This window comes from Coccomyxa subellipsoidea (assembly GCF_000258705.1).
Source record: "Coccomyxa subellipsoidea C-169, whole genome shotgun sequence".
Classification (NCBI taxonomy): domain Eukaryota; kingdom Viridiplantae; phylum Chlorophyta; class Trebouxiophyceae; family Coccomyxaceae; genus Coccomyxa; species Coccomyxa subellipsoidea.
The window spans coordinates 204237-219876 of NW_005178028.1; the positions used below are offsets into that span (position 1 = coordinate 204237).

The 15640-nt window shown below is 51.4% G+C and overlaps 4 protein-coding genes across 4 annotated transcripts; 3 read left to right on the top strand and 1 right to left on the bottom strand.

The window, feature by feature from the left end:
* Nucleotides 1-24: 24 nt before the first annotated feature.
* On the top strand, nt 25-1759 carry COCSUDRAFT_67342 (hypothetical protein). The gene is made up of 4 exons (XM_005644878.1): nt 25-163; nt 418-532; nt 726-788; nt 1120-1759. The coding sequence occupies exons 1-4, from the start codon at nt 128-130 to the stop codon at nt 1335-1337; spliced, it is 432 nt and encodes a 143-aa protein (XP_005644935.1). The 5' UTR covers nt 25-127; the 3' UTR covers nt 1338-1759.
* A 1431-nt stretch (nt 1760-3190) lies between these two features.
* COCSUDRAFT_67343 (hypothetical protein) lies at nt 3191-9340 on the top strand (the record flags this gene model as incomplete). Its single annotated transcript, XM_005644879.1, has 11 exons — nt 3191-3276; nt 3788-3968; nt 4572-4775; nt 5171-5303; nt 5764-5901; nt 6407-6541; nt 6750-6805; nt 7344-7546; nt 7864-7982; nt 8539-8709; nt 9237-9340. The coding sequence occupies 11 exons, from the start codon at nt 3191-3193 to the stop codon at nt 9338-9340; spliced, it is 1530 nt and encodes a 509-aa protein (XP_005644936.1).
* A 436-nt stretch (nt 9341-9776) lies between these two features.
* COCSUDRAFT_33963 (hypothetical protein) lies at nt 9777-10480 on the bottom strand. The gene has a single exon (XM_005644880.1). The coding sequence runs from the start codon at nt 9942-9944 to the stop codon at nt 9789-9791; it is 156 nt and encodes a 51-aa protein (XP_005644937.1). The 5' UTR covers nt 9945-10480; the 3' UTR covers nt 9777-9788.
* A 547-nt stretch (nt 10481-11027) lies between these two features.
* Nucleotides 11028-15558, top strand: COCSUDRAFT_57542 (hypothetical protein; the record flags this gene model as incomplete). Its single annotated transcript, XM_005644881.1, has 7 exons — nt 11028-11091; nt 11249-11386; nt 11675-11721; nt 12835-12984; nt 13874-14062; nt 14659-14880; nt 15415-15558. 7 exons carry the CDS (start codon nt 11028-11030, stop codon nt 15556-15558), a joined length of 954 nt encoding a protein of 317 aa, XP_005644938.1.
* Between the last annotated feature and the right edge of the window lie 82 nt (nt 15559-15640).

The window sequence follows — 15640 nt, forward strand, 5'->3', positions numbered from 1 at the left end:
ACTTCCATTTCTCAAATCGGTTGGGTTCAATTGGCTCCCTTGTTAGACTTCAGACAACAAGGCACCATACAAACGTCAAGCAAGGTTTTCCCAGAGGACCACTGACCAACCCTTTCGTTACGGAAATATGAGTGATCACGCGAAAGAAACCAGGACGCAGCAGGTGAGACCAAATGCGCAGTGCAAGACTAGGTCAGACACGGCATTTACTCTCAGAAAATATAGATCATGCAAATGAGTTCGGTTCCATAGGAATCCGGCTTGCAACATCTGCACTAGTCGAGTCACGATCCTTTCACTGCACATGCATTCCAGACCTCATACCTGGGGTCTGATGGAAATTACTGCAGGAAGTACGTCTATATCTTGTCCAGAAGCTGCCGTTTCCAAACGTCAGGCACGCTTTTCCGTGTGCAGGGCGAGAATCAGATGGGCCTGTTCGGTGGCACGGGACCGGTGCTTGGAGGCTCAGCAGGGGGGCAGAACTACTCTCTCGCTAGTATGCTGGACAGGGCAAACGCCAAGAAGTCAGGTACGGGTCTGTACCCCATGCTACCCCTAGCAGATGCCATGTCCCTAGTACTTAGAGGTGTCCATGTGAAGCACATATCGAAGAACACTGTATTGATGAATGTCGAGCAAATTTGTCTCGTCCAGAACCTAATGGACAGCAATTTTCTCCCATTTTCCCCCAGACCAGGCACTGACCATCTCTCGCTGTACAGGGGACAGCAGCGCAGCAGGAGCCAAGGACAAGAAGGACTTGGGAGACCCACTGATGTCAACAGGCACGCATTCAACTTCCTGAATCACACTGGAATCTTGCCTCGACTTTGCTGTTCTTGTGCTGAAGTACTCTGTTATATGTGTAAGGGGTTCCCTTGGCTGCTCAAACACTGATTTCTTTCCCGATTGTACCATGCTATTCGTGCCAGAAATCTTTTGGAGAGAAGTATTGTCTGCAGCCAGTTCCATTTAACACCTGCTGGCCCTGGAGTCCTTTCTCTTGTCGGGGTCAAGCAAGGCTAATTCTAATGTGGGCACGGTGCTGACTCAGCACTACTGAGTGTCTACCCACCGACACATGCAGAATTTTAGTAATTATCTGCCAATGATCAGGCACCAAGGATCTGCTGGAGGGGTCTGGCCTGCTGCCAGGGGCCAAGGGGGGCTGGGAGCCCAGGACACCTATCCCCAAACAATCGGCGCCGGCCGCTCACGGCGGTGAGGGCGCACACCAATCGCGGCCAGAAGTGCCAGACCTGCATCCAGCGATGTCCGAGGGTGCGCGCAACTTGCTGGAAGGCAGCGGCCTGCTGCCAGAGCGGAAGAAGTAGAGCGTAGTGTTACTACGTAGTACGCAACTGGATTCATGTTCCAGCAGTCGGAGCGGAAAGCTTAGAGCATAGTGGGACGAAGCTGTCTAAGCATTTAGGGTGAAAGTAATGTGCTGTGACTAAGCATGGTGCACAGTCCAAGTCATATCCGCAACTTTGCAAGCACTGCTGGCAGCTGCAAGTGCGGCGAAGAAATGAGACAAGCGTGAGAGACCTTGCCACCACTGAATTACTAGCTTGCAATTGAGTAGCCTAGGATAGCAGCTGACCTGTAAGACCTTGTATGACGGTGTGGCCATGGAGAGGGCCTGCAGGGCCTCGGCAATTCATTGGTACATTTTTACTGCGCTGTGTGGGAAATGCAACATGACTATAGCATCCTTGTGCGTACTCTTGTGTGGTGTAATTCGCAGGATGTCACCATCGCTGTTGCTTGATGATCTGCCATCTTGGGAACTAAACACCAGTGGAAATTGCCAAGTTTGAATTCACCTTGCACAAGCATGCTTCAAGCATGTGTCAATAGATCTGCAAATGCTTGCAAGACAGCCAAGTGAAGTCAGTGGCATCATTTAGCGGCTTCTAGCTCGCAACTCAAAAGCCCACAGCATTGAGTGATGCACAGGTTATGCATTTGTCCCATTTCAACCAAGGCCATACCACATCGGACCCTGCCAGTGTCCCCATCACCTGGCTCCTTTAAATTTTTGTACTGATCAGCTCGGCACATTTTGACTAAATTTGATTTTCCATTCAAGACTGCTCTAATTATCGCGTTCCAGGATAGCAGTTTGGGCTGGACACCGGTTTTCTTGGCATGTTTTTGGGTCATTCAAGCCTCCACACTGTTCACATAGCCCCAAGTCTCGCCGTTGGCTCCGAGCAATAAACTGGTCTATTTTTGACCCAAGCAGAACACTGGCTAGCAAGATGCCCTGGCAAACAAAATAGCATAGTAAGTCCTCATCCAGCAGGTGACCGAAAGATGAGATGAAGAATCTGCATTTCTTGCTGAGGCAGGATGTGCATCTGCTCACCCCAAAGGCGAGCCCTGCAATCTGGTCCAGCGTCCATGCAGGGGCTTGATCCAGTAGAGCTTCCTGCATATGTCAATACGGATTTGAGTATCCAGAGAGTCAGCTGCGTTCCAGTTGCTTCAATCACTTGCAAATCTGCTGCAGCTTGAAAGCAAGGAGAGGAGTACCGCAGGTTACCACTCTTAATCCTTTGCGTCTGCGCATTCTCACGTAAGTGTGGCTGTACTGAGGTGGACACCTCGTGAACGCGAGACACCTTCTCCTCGACTCAGGAGCTTGCAAGCAGCTGTGTTGCTGGAAAGAGAAGCTTGCCATCTGTATACTGTGATGGCGAAGAAAATACTACAGATCGACGAACTTCGGTATTTTTTGCTCAAAATTATATCTCAAGCTTTCTGCGCTGTTGATTTGCAGGAATACATTTCGATGAGGCACACTTTGGTTCGAAGGCAGCGATCAATGTGATGCGTCTCACTGACCTCATCTAGACAACCTTTGCAACAAATTCTCAAAGATTTTGATCGTTTCACACCTCAAAGTTCGCTTTACAATCGAGACTGGAGTGCCTGAAAGATATGGATTTGACACATCAGCGAGATTATGAATATGAGTAAGGCCCACGTCAGGCCATGTGCGTCGTCAGACCCAAGCCCTAGATCGATCACTTTTGCTGCGCACGCACTGCCTCACAAGAACATACAGAATACAGCGCTCCGCCATCGATGGCTCAGATCTGTTGAGCAGCGCGTGTACAGGGTCGAAGCGAGCGCAAGAATTCCGACCCTAACTCTCGACTAGACGTATACGTCTCTAGCAATGGGATTCTTCACGAGCTTTGGCCTCATGTGGAGGGCTAAAACGGACAGGCGGATGTTCCTTGCTACTGTGCGCCCCGATCAAGCGTGCACTGTCTCTGTCGATCCGAACACTCTCGCTGTTCAACAATGGGTTCGGCCCTATCTGGATGCTTCGGTGTCAAGTCTTGATCGATCAATTACCATGCAGTTTGTAAGATCCACTGCACCATTTGCAGGTGCCGGTTCTCACGCTAGGCGTCATGGGCAGGTAAGGGTCCCTTGAGCCCCCGTCAACACCATGTCTTCCTCGTCCCTGGACCCCTTGCATATCTGCTTTGCTCCTTATCGAAACCAAGCATAATCCTTTCGTGACGTTCTTTTGAAGTTACGGGGCATCATTTCGAGATCATGCCTGACAATGTGTACACCTGCAAAGCACACAGCATATGAACAATGGCCAGTCTTGAAACTACACGATCCAATTGGAACCCCTGGGTCAATAGAGGGCAGCATTGCTGCGCGGCACTGCATTCAGGGAAACATCAGGTTTACCAGATCTACCCACCCAAATCATCCGGTGCTGCTATTAATATGGCCTGTCTCTGTTTCTGCGCAGCGCCCTGTTCCCCATCCCCCTGGCTTTTGAGTCCACGGGTATTATCGCGGCCCTCATTGCCATGATCGTGGTGGCGGCTGCGACCATCTACACAGTCGAGCTGCTCATGTCTCAGGCCACCGCCACTGGCATGCACGACTATGAGACCCTGTCGCTGGCTGTTGGAGGCATCTGGTACAAGGTGGGCGCTACTTCCCTTTTTGATTGTTTTTATTGTTTTATAGCATGCTGCTCGGGAGGCAAGGTGCGCCTGCAGGCAAGCTGCAGGTCAGGGCTGCCGCATGTCCTACCCATTCTTGGACTGGCCAGATACAAGCAGTGGCCACTTTGCTGATCCTAGATGCATAGTTGGTTTACCCAGCAAGCAGTCAATCAGGATTGCTGTCAAAAATACTGACTGCCAGAATGGTGAGATTACCTGGCATGCTGAAGCCCGTTTTGTCTGACCATAAGACAAGGACTATCCAAGGATGCCAACATGTACTGCATCATTCATAAAAATACCAGATCCTTGTGGCTAGGTCTCACCCCAAAGCAACGTGTGCTTACAATTCCTTTTGTTCTGCCCGGTGGTGTGGCAGCTGTAGCAAAGGCACTACCAGCCACATCCATGCAGATTGCATGCGAGTGAGAATTTGCTCAGACAAGTGCAATGCACACGTTTTTCTGTGGCTCCGTTGCCATTAGAAGGATCCTTTTGCACGTCTCAGCCATCTTACGATGCAAGCGCATCATCCTACCGATGCAACCGCTTGCTAAGTCCCACCCCTATATGTGCGTGCAGCTCTTCGTGGAGATCTGCATTGTGATCCTGTTTCTGGGGAGCATCATCGGGGGCATCGTGCAGTGCGGCCAGATCTTCCTGAGCGCGGCAGAGCTCTACAGTGACTCGGTGCCGGAATGGCTGAACTATCGGCAGGGCTCGGTTCTCATGGTGTTCACCACAATCTTCATCTTCCCTGCCTGCATGGTGGAACTCATGACTCAGGTGAGTCATTTCCTGCAGCGGAGCCCCCTGAACATTAAGAGGATTGTAAAGGAAGCGGTACCACATACTGATCACCGTGCCCACGATTGATAGGCCTTGGTGAGTCCGGCAAGGTGTGAGATTATGGCAGCCATGAACTGGGGCATGGTGCAATGGGTTTGACTTCTCTGCTGGCTGTGTTTTGAACTGCTGTGCATTGTCTGCTGCTGTTGCTGAGAGTGTCTAAGACCTGCCATGGGCGCTAAATTCCTGGATTTAGAAAGCTCAGAGGCACGGGTAATACTTGATGGTTGGCATGCAGTGAGGAGGATGTAATCACGACAATCCTGGGGGTATGCCGAAAAGCTGATGAGCAGAATTGTAATACTAACATGAATTCTTGTGTGTGTTTACAGCTGGAGTACCTATCCATAGCTGGGTTCCTGTTTGTGCTGATGCTGCTGTTCACGATGGTGGTGGAATCCTTCAAGGCCGGCCTTCCCGCCATCGGCAATGGAGAGTTCTCGGTCGTGGGCTTCACTGACATCTGTGCGCCTCTCCCTACCCCTCTTGTGAGAGTTTTTCAATATCATCACTCAATACCATTACCGTACTCGATATCATTGTTTAATGCCAGCGCCGGATCAATTTGTGCTGTGCTTGGTAATCAGAAATTGAGAAAGAAGAATACAGGCTGATTTCTTCTGAAGACTGCGTGTCACCTGCACTGCATGATAAGTCCGGCATACTGCAAGAAATGCAGGGAGCAGGATCCTAGGATGTTTTTATCTGGGAAGCAGTGTCTCATTTGCAACAATTTGTCACTGGAAGAGCTGCTTGGGCTCTGAAGCCGAGGCGGCATTCCACCCTAGAAGCTGACCTGGTGCCGATGTCACCCAATGCTGACATGGCGTGCTGATGCGGCGCTGATGTCATCCAAAGCTGACATGGCATGCTGACTTGGCACTGATGTCACCCAAGGCTGACGTGGCCTGCTGATGTGGCGCAGATTCGTTCGCTGCGACGGTGAGCACGATCGCGTTTGCTTTCTACATCCAGCCCATCGCGATGCCCATGCTGCGTGAGATGCCGCCGGGCAAAGCCGGCTACCGCGTCCTCTCCTGGTCCATGCGCCTCGTTGTAGGCGGTGCGCTCCTAACTTTCCTTCATCTGCCTTTTGGAAGAGCGGCTTAGGGTTTTGTACATGGCAGTAAGGTCACCCTGAAAAAATCCTAAAACCCCCCATTTTGCGGGCGTGTCCCAGTGTCGGGTCGAGGTCATCTTGGCAGCTTTATGGCTATTAATGACAACTATGATGAGCAAATAGTTACAGCTTAACACATTAGTACTGGAACTCACCAACAATTAAGGCGCATCACTGTCAACATTTTGTGTGTTAGCAAAAAGAGTTCTCGTTGCTTTGTGTGGCGGCTTTCATCATTCGATGTGAGATTCGGCTGATCTGCTGTGACTGGCGGTGCTTGCAAGACAGCTCATCTAGCTCAGAAATGGGGTACCCGATTACTCAGAAACTGTGAGCACAACTGCGACTATTTACTGGTGGCACCTGATGCTCAGACACTGCTTGTTGACAACAACTGTCCATTAAAAGAACAAATTTATCAACAACAACAACAACTGTGCGCGTGCAGTGATCTGCTTCATCATCTACTTTGTGATGGGCTTCTTTGGCGCTGCGCGGTGGGGTCTGGCGACTGATGGGAACCTGTTGGTCAACGAGTGGGGCCCCGCACACTACCAGGGCATTCTCAACATCCTGCTTGGAGGTGAGGAGACTATTCTATTGAGACTGCAGTGTTACTTGCCGGTGAGGGCAGACATGGCGTCCATGTTTCCCCTGAGCCATCTGCAATCTGACTCCTGCACGTGCTTGTTTCCTTTTTGTGTTCAAGGATTGGAGGGGTTACAGCAGTACTTGCTGCCATGCCGGGTGTTCAGCTCTGACAAGGTTGTGACGTGGCATGTGTGATGCAGTGTACCTGGCGCTGACTAACCCGCCCCTCGTCTACCCCGTTGCCCACGTGTTCAGGGTGCGCTTCATTTCCAGATCTCCGTTGAGCCTTGCAGAAATAACGTTTGCAGCAACGATTTTAAATCTAGACTCCAATAAAGCCATGTGCCTTGTTATCGTGCTCCAGCCACCAACAAATGTGCCTGAATGATATCCTGGACATTTGAAACGTACATCGACCTTGTGCAAAGTCCTTTCTATTCTTTTCTTGCTTGTTCTCACGAAATTGCACATCACTCAACTGCACCAAAGTATGAGTCTTCCAGACTTTGCATGTGCTGTTCCCAAGCATTCTCGCCACAATCCAGGGGGTGGGTAGTGCACCTGTCTTCTGGGAAATGCAGTCGGGAGTCCAACAAGGGGTAGAATTTTGGCAGCCATTACCTGCAGCTCCTCTGCACGCGCACCGTGCCTCCTCTCAGGAACAGCGTGTATTAGTAGTCATAACAACATTGGTGGTTCCGCGTTAATGTCCACGTTTCACTGGCCCGGATTTCATTAAATTGAATTCAAAGTTGCAACAGCAGGCTGACGGCGTTCCTGGTTGGTTTTTCCAGGGCTGGTTCCCGGGCAAGCAGTGGGGTTACGGGCCGATGCGCCGGTTCATCATCATCTTCACAATCCTGGCCATCTGTCTCGGCATCGCACTGGCCGCCCCGGGCCAGTCAGCCAATATCGTGGTTGTCACGGGCGCCTCTGGAGTGCTCCTCTCCTGCTACCTCATCCCCATCGTCAACCACCTCATGCTTTACTGCGGCTGGTGCGCTCCATATCAATCTTGAATGCTGCAAGGCATGAAAGCAACACCCTAACAGACAGGTTCAATTTTGGACAGTCCAGACGTATACTAGTATTCGTTCTAAACGAATTATGATAGTGAAATTAAGTCATGATGTCGTGCTATTGCTTTACAAGATGCCCTGAGTGTGTGCTGTTCATAACCGCTCCCAGCCGAACATGTCAGCCACTGCCGACTTGATTAGCGCCTGTCTTTGTTTGCCGGAAATGCGTCCCGATGCTAGAACTTCAATGAGCATGTGCCAAAGGTCTATTTACCATGTTCTGGTGGCTGCACAGGGCGCACTGCCAGATTGCTATCAAGGAGGGCCGCGGCTGGGACTCAAGCCTGAACGGCCGCATGCCAGACGCAGAAACATCGCACCACGGAAAGAAGGCTCCAGAAGGCGCCATTGTCGGTGAGTCACCGAGCTGCCACCTTGCATTTGAATTTGATTTCAAATGGTGGAGCGCAAGCTGGTCGCATGATTTCACGGCCACAGTAGCGTTTTGGGTCAAAGGGTACCGGAGGGTTCCAGCAAAGGCTTGAAGCAATTTCTGATATCTGCACGGTCTTTGGTCTATCCATGTCTCCCCCTACGTTCCTGCCAAGTCTGCTTGGGTTGCCGCAGCTAGGCAGCTGAGTGACGCTGATAAAGGGCATCCATTGGTAGGCCCAACACAAAACACAACTGTTTGGTCACTTTGCCTTGATGCACTCAGGGCCTGCTTTGGCCCCTGCAATTCTCCAGTGCAGGCACCAAAAGACACCACTTCCAGCCCTGAACAACAGGAACAACAGGAACAGAATAGGTAGAATCTGAATTTGAGTTTGTATTTCACATGATGCCGCTGCAGAGTGCACAATGGATGGGGAGATCCAGGCAAGAAAGATCTTCAGGGTTTCATATTAAAGATCCTTAGCGTTTGGGATAGTAGCCCCTAATTACTAACAAAAACATACTTGTATCGCAGAGAGCGCGATGGACGTGGAGAAGTCGGGCTATGGCAAGGCGGAGAGCAACGGCGTTGTCTGTGCACACGAGGGCGTGGGGGACCCATTCACCTACCGCGGCCGTGCTGGGGCGTTCTCTGCCTACGAATGGGCCGTCCAGATTGTGCTGCCTATCCTGGTCGTGCTGCTCGGTGCGCTCACCCCTGGTGTAGGGTTTCAAGGAGGGTTTGTGATGTATATATGATGTAGGGTTATCATAAATAGTGTTAGCTTTCTGGGGCTTTCTCCGCCTACGAGTGGGCCGTGCAGATCGTGCTGCCTATATTGTCGTGCTGCTCGGTGCGCTCACCCCTGACACCCTTCTTCCCGGGGATTTCAAGACTCCTTGTACCCACCTGCTGTTCTGGCAGCAAGGGCCAAATAGCTTGACGAGAGGAGCCTGTTACTGGGGTGAGGAGGGTGTTGGTGATATTGAGCTTCACATCAATTCCATATGTAGCTGTGCGCGTATCCGGAGACCCCTGCAATCAAGATGCAACGAGGACGTCAGCGGGCTGCAGCAGGAAAGTGGGCTCAATTGCGTGCTGTGAGAAACCCATATTCGGACTGGTTTTTTCACTGTAGATCCAAGTGAACAGAGTCAGCACAGGGGCCCTCCTTTGGCCCCCAAGTCTTTGGAACCATTGCTGAGCAGACGGTGGTTTACTTCTGCATGCAGGGGCCTTCTTCAGCATCCTGGCGTTCATTGCCACATTCGCAGCGCCTGAGGAGGACGCTGCCGCGCCGGCCGCCGCGCCAGACATGGCGCCAATGCCCATGTGAGGTGACTACGGGTAAGTCATCGGCATGAGTATCACTGGCATGCGTGCGAGTGGCACTTACTCTGCGTGCAGCAACAATGGGAGCACCTGCGAGCACATGGGAGCAAGGTGTGGCAAAGTCGAGGGAGTTCATCAGTGCTGCAGAACATGCACAGACAATCCAGCAGAAGGGACTCTCTCCTCCTCTCCCTCTTGATGCGAGGTGACTGCGGGTTAGTCATTGCCGCAGCTGTCACTGGCATGCGTGCGAGTGGCACTTACTCTGCATGCAGTAGTGATGAGAATTGCTGCCGGAGAGGGTGGTAAGGCCTCCATGCTGGGCAGAGCTGCAGTGCTGCTCTGAGAATCGAGCCTGCATTGCGCCATGTTGCAAACTCTCTTCTCAGCTGGGAGAGAGCAGAGAGGAGAGGCAAGGTCTTGTACACCCGATCAACTCTGCTGCAGTCTGGCTATTGTTTCGGTGCTTGCTGTCTCACTGCTTGCAAGGAAGACTGTATCTTGGGAGCCTCTTTTGGTAGCGTAGTTGATACGCCAGGAATTTGCAAAGCTGAAGCTTGCATTACTAGATGGGTGCTTAGCAGGTTTGCTTGCAGGAATTTGTACATGACAGGCAGTGTTTCATGCGATAGACGCCCAGTTGCTGCCAGGTTGACTTAGCACTTGTGCCACTGACAGGCGTTGCCTTCATTGTATTCTGTTCTGAATTGCAGTGGAGGGTCAGGATTGTTTGGTACTAGCTCTGCTGGAGATGCTCTGCAGCAGGAAGATTGGACTGTGACCTGTTTTCGAAAAGGAGTTGAAAATTGGCATGAGGTCTTGCACTGGAAAGGACCTGGCCAAATCGTGTTTGAGGATTTTATGGTCCCTGCACTGCTTTTGCGACCTGAACATGAAGTTGTCTCTGCACATATGTGGTGCCAGATGGTCTCACAAAATCAGCCCATTAAATGTGACAGTGCTGGTAATGAATGGAGTCATGCACCATGAATTTGACTTCATGAAATTCTGATCAGTACAGCTCTCTGGATTGCACACCACTTGTACTGGAAATGTCCTTCAGGGGGGGGAGGAAACTGGGTTGAGCATTATCTGCACTGGGAAATTGGTATGCTGGACTCTGTGTAAAGTCTGGTCTTGTATCTGTGTAACAGCTTCAAGGCATTTTCATTGGCATCTTTACACCCTGCATGTTTTGGTCCTTGCCTGCAAATATGCCGGGCGGTGACTCTCTGACCAGTCAAAATCAGTTCCCTTTTGCAAGCCAAATGAGATGCCCCATGCAAACTTATGCCAATGAGCAGGACGGACCATCATGATCCAAATTGCACCACAAGAGGAGCTTTGGTTTTGATCACATTGGTTTCTGAAAGCCTTTCCTACACGCACTTACATTGTCTATCCCACATGTGCAAATGTAGTCTTCAGCAGCAGGTGAATGCAGCAAAAGTGAGCAGCTGCTTGCTTGCTGTGAGCAGAAGATGGGCGTCATGGTATCAAAATCTAATGACAGCATGCACTCTGCATGTCTGGAGGGAGGAATATCCCGGCACGTGAAAAAGTCCAAGGTTTTATGATTTCCATATCTGCCGAGTCGACATTGAGCACAGCTGATAACAAGGACTCTAAACGGGCAAGAAAGCACGGCAAGGTCGGTTTCCACGATTTGTGTGATCGATCTCATGTGCAACATGCGGGCGTGCACGGTTGCTGCGTTCATCGCCCTGCTTGCGAGCCCTGCCGTCTGCCAGAACGGTCAGATCACCGCTGCAAACTCTCGAGCGAAACTCAATCCATACCCACTGATTGTTCCCTTGCCGCTGTCTATGCCTTACTTGTGCAAGCAACACGCATCAGTGACCATCGGGAGCGAGACAGGAAACCGTGCCATTTGATACGAGCCTCGTTGCAGGGGCTCCTGCTCCAAGTCTTGCCACAGCAGCGCAACAGCTGAAGGCCCAGGCACCGGCGACTGCAAATGCCATCAGCGCTGCTCTGACGGGGCCGTCTGCAGCCTGCCTCATCCCGGCACACGGAGGCACCCTTCTCAGTGAGTCCAAGGGGCCACCTTCCACTCTCTTTAGGACAAGAAGCAATGCATCATTCAAGAATGCCTCAAGTGTACAGCTTGCATGTGCCTATCCTGCCGTTAACATCATCGTGAGCCGCATGTGCGCATGCGAAACAAAGCATGCAAGCACTTAAATTCATGCACATTGCTTTCCACGCCACCACATCCTTGTGAAGGAAGTGGGGAGGTCTGGCTGATCAGCTGCATACTCAAATCCGGTGCTGAGAAGCTCATGGGTATTTTTGAACACTTCTGAAAACTGTGCAGATGCGCCCATTATGGCAGGCAACCCAACAGCAACCGCCGTGCGTCCGGTGACACTCCCTGCAACCCATACAGCTCACGTTGACAGCGCAGGAGCTCCCCTCTGGAATGAAGAGTCCCCTTTGAACTGCTTATCCAATATATTTTTGTGTAAGAAGAGTAGAGTGTCAGAACATTTGCCCCGGATGGAAATATAGTTGGTTCAAATACAGACCATGTGCCCGCCGTTGATTGGCTCTGGCTTGACTCCGGCAAGTCCATCAAGGGGCGGATTATGTGGCAGCCCATAACTGCAGCTTGTCTGCAGACGCACCTTGCCTCTGGCAGGAAGAGCATGCGGGGTTGTCAGAAAGAGCTCTTCCCATGAATGTGTAGACGCCATGCTAAGCGCCACAGCCCTGTTTCACCCTGTCCTGTTCGGCCAGAAAGCGCATGTCTTGAGGAATGTATTGGCCCCGGCTGGCGGGGGGCGGTATAAATACTGAGCACCGTGCCCACGTTTAATTGGGTCTTGCTTGAATCTAGCGAGTTCGCCAAGGGGAAGGTTTTGTGGCAGGTTGTATCTTCAGTTTGTCTGCAGACGCACCCTGCCTCTGGCAGGAACAGCATGTAGTGTTGTCAGAATGGGCCCTTCCCGTACATGCCATGCTAATTGGCACGGCTATGTTTCACAATGTCCTGTTCAGCCAAATAGCACATATACTGAGGCACTATTGCTGCATGCAGATAGCTTTTGGGAAGACTTTGCATCAGTTGTCGCGCCTCTCGTCCCTGTGGTGAGTCACTAGATGTAACTGGCCATGACTCTTCATGCATGCCTCAGCGCATCCAATTCCCATCTTGCCAGTCATGAGCAGCATTTCAATCAGACGTGGTCCACATGTGAACAATGAATGGCAACCAAGACATAATTGAGTCTCTCATGTGCATCGATCCGTGGTTTCCTGTTGACATGAGCTCTCACCATCCGGTGTCTGCTTTTCGAATTTGATTTTGGGCAGGCCTCGTCACCTGGAGGCACATTGTCAGCACCACAGGGCACTGGGCGGACTACAGATTTGAATCTAAGTCTTAACCATGCAGACTTGAATTCAAATTGAAAACATGCAGACTTGAATTTACATTGAAAATAAAGATTCGAAATCAAATGTGGAAAATCGCAGGTGGCGCTCGGTACGGCGGCATTCGGCTACGCGCTGCATGTGCAAGAAGGCGCTCCAGATCAGATTCTGCCGGAAGTGGGTGATTTGCCGGAAGGGACTGAACTCGCAGAGATTGGCGAACTTGGTGCCATCGCTCTCTCAACTGCACAGGTGGGTAGCGTGAGTGTCCTGATCAGGCCCAGTATTACCACTATGCGTCAGTTCATGTGGCAAGATGATCTTGTACAGGTGGCTCAATTTATCAGACTCTCATTAGGACGCGTAAACACTGATCTAGATACAGTGAACATCTAATCAGCCTTGTTGGCTGGCATGATGTAATGTTTCTCTCTCTCTCAGGGGCTACATTCAGCCAATTGAGGCTATTTGGAGATATTTAGGAATATTTCGTGGCTCTTTCAGAATTATCGGGGCTGCCTTGGGCAGCCATGACTCGCCTGTGATAAAATGGTCGGTCTGACCATTGTGCCACCTTCCTTAGGGGATGTAGTGAGGTATTGGGAATGTTGGCGATTAGCCAAATTAGTCGTTTTCTGGCTAATCATTGTCCCTGCGGGGCTGAATAAATAGCCAAAAGGGCATTACTGGCCAATTCCTTAATAAAAACAAAGGGTATTCTGAGTGGTGTCTGCGTGACTCATTGCCTGGGGTCACATCTGTCTGATCCTTATCCCCTGCGCTTCTAAAGGAATGTACACAATCCCGGCAAGCAAGCCGAATCAGAGAGCTAACGTCAGGCTGGTCTTTCCACGCTGTAATCCACAAGGTCTGGTCTTTCACAGCCATGCAAAAGAAAAGAATCGCTGGCAGCACTTGGTAATCCGTGAATGCACTTTTCCGAGTACTTCAGTTCCTGAGATAAACGTGGTGCGCTGCATGAAGTGCCTTCTCTTAGCACTGCGCCTTCAAGAGGGCTGCATGTTGTAGCAAGCCTGCACACGCTGCGTGTGACACGCAGCCCCTTGCCAAGTTCCAGATGTCACTTCACCCACCGCCTCACATGCGTCAAGACTGCACACTAATATGAGTAATCGCGCAGGTGGATTCTGCCAGTCTGGACGATCTGCAGGACGGCAACGTGGCAGCAGCAGACTCATCCTTCAACCAGGTTCAGGGAACGGCCCTGGCCGACCCGACCAAAGCACTCAACGCCGCTCTGACCGGCGGCCGGCTCCTGAGCGCGCTGCCACCTGGCACCGATGTGACCACCCTCCAGAACTCTGCAGTGGTGGGCGCCTGTGCTGGCACAGACGGACTTTGCTCTCCCTTGATCTCAGACCGTCCAATGAAAACCCTGGATTTGGGCACGTCTGGCATGATATTGTATTGAGCCAGCTTGCAGTGCATATAGAGGAGTGCGCAGCTCACTGCGCAGTCCATCCCAACAAATGGCTGTACACTCTAGGAATTAAGAAAGGAAGGCAGTATCAACGTGTACAAGAACATCTCTTGGCCGTCCTTTCATTGTCAATGCGCACTTGTTGCATCTGTGGGCCGAGCCTTTCCCCCGTGGGAGATTCTCCCTGTACTGGGGCTCACCTCTAGCTTCATGTCTGCATTCTCTTTTCTTCAGCTTTTCTGCAGATGGGTTCACTGACAGTTCTTAGACAGAGAGGGGTCATACAAATCGGATCGTGCAAGACCATTGGCAGAGCTCTTCTGTATGTAAGGGCTGTTGTTTCACACATCTGGCGCACAAGCCGTAAGTCTCTGTCCTCATGCCTAAACTCTCGTCTTGCTGAGTTCTGACCAAGGCGCTTTGCTCTGTCCTCGTGTCTGCCTTATCTTCTGATTGCTTACTAAATGCTGCTGGCGGGTGCACAGCTGGCGCCCAGGCCGCAGCCGGTGGCCGCGTCTCCGACGGCGTTGCCTGCCAGCTTCGCGGCGGGCGTCGCTGCATCCAAGGCGCTGGCCGGCCGGAAGATGATGGAAGCTGCGCACTCTGCGCCCCCCTGCTGCGACACGTACACTGTCTTGCAGGGGGACACTCTCGACAGCATAGCAGCCAAGTTTGGGCAGCCCAAGAATGGTCCTGCCATCATCCGGGTGAGTGTTTGATTTGGTTTTCCTTTTGCTGTTCTTTTGTGGTGAAGTCCAAGTTCATCTGGGCAGGCCCGTATATGCTGCCAGCATTCCAAACGCAGTGGAAAAACAATTTATGGTCGCGCATGAGTTGCGAGTACCGTATCTTCACCAATATTGCTTGCATGAAGATGCATGCACTCTTGAGCTGAGGTGAGGGCTCCTTGCATCCATAATTGGCTTCACCAACCATGCATGCATGAAGATGCAGCTGTAGCAGATCTGAGACTTCCCTGGCAATCCTGGCCGCAATATTTGCGGTATCATATCATGAACACACTGCTGAGGATGGGTGATTGTCATTCTTGCGGTGTCCTAATTTAGCTTCAAGGTGCTTGACCTGCCATGCCTCAATGTGACAGCAGGTCCATGGATTCTATAAGCACTCCTGGGACTTTGTGAGGGCATGTTCTCTCCATTTCAAGCCAGAAACTTCTGCTTGCGGATGCAGATGAACAGTGCATCTCCTGCTATTGATGACCATGTGTGACGTGGCAGGCAATCAACGGGCTGAGCAGCACGGGCGTGACACCCGGGCAAGTGCTGATGCTGCCCTGCGGCCGTGTGCTCAGTTATATCACCTCCTTCAACGCTGCTGCTGCCCTGCGCAAAACGGCCTCCCAGGCTCCCAGCGCAGGCTGAATCAGCAGCAAGCAGCTTCAATGACATGACCTCAATGATGTCTGCGCAAAACAGCATCACAGGCTCCCAGCTCTGGCTCAAA

Excerpts from the sequence above, each read along its gene's own strand:
- COCSUDRAFT_33963 (XM_005644880.1), bottom strand. The coding sequence starts at position 9,944 with ATGTACAAATTCCTGCAAGCAAACCTGCTAAGCACCCATCTAGTAATG.
- COCSUDRAFT_67342 (XM_005644878.1), top strand. The coding sequence starts at position 128 with ATGAGTGATCACGCGAAAGAAACCAGGACGCAGCAG. Across the intron at positions 533-725 it reads GGCAAACGCCAAGAAGTCAG|GGGACAGCAGCGCAGCAGGA; the intron begins GTACGGGTCTGT and ends CTCGCTGTACAG. Across the intron at positions 789-1,119 it reads AGACCCACTGATGTCAACAG|GCACCAAGGATCTGCTGGAG; the intron begins GCACGCATTCAA and ends GCCAATGATCAG.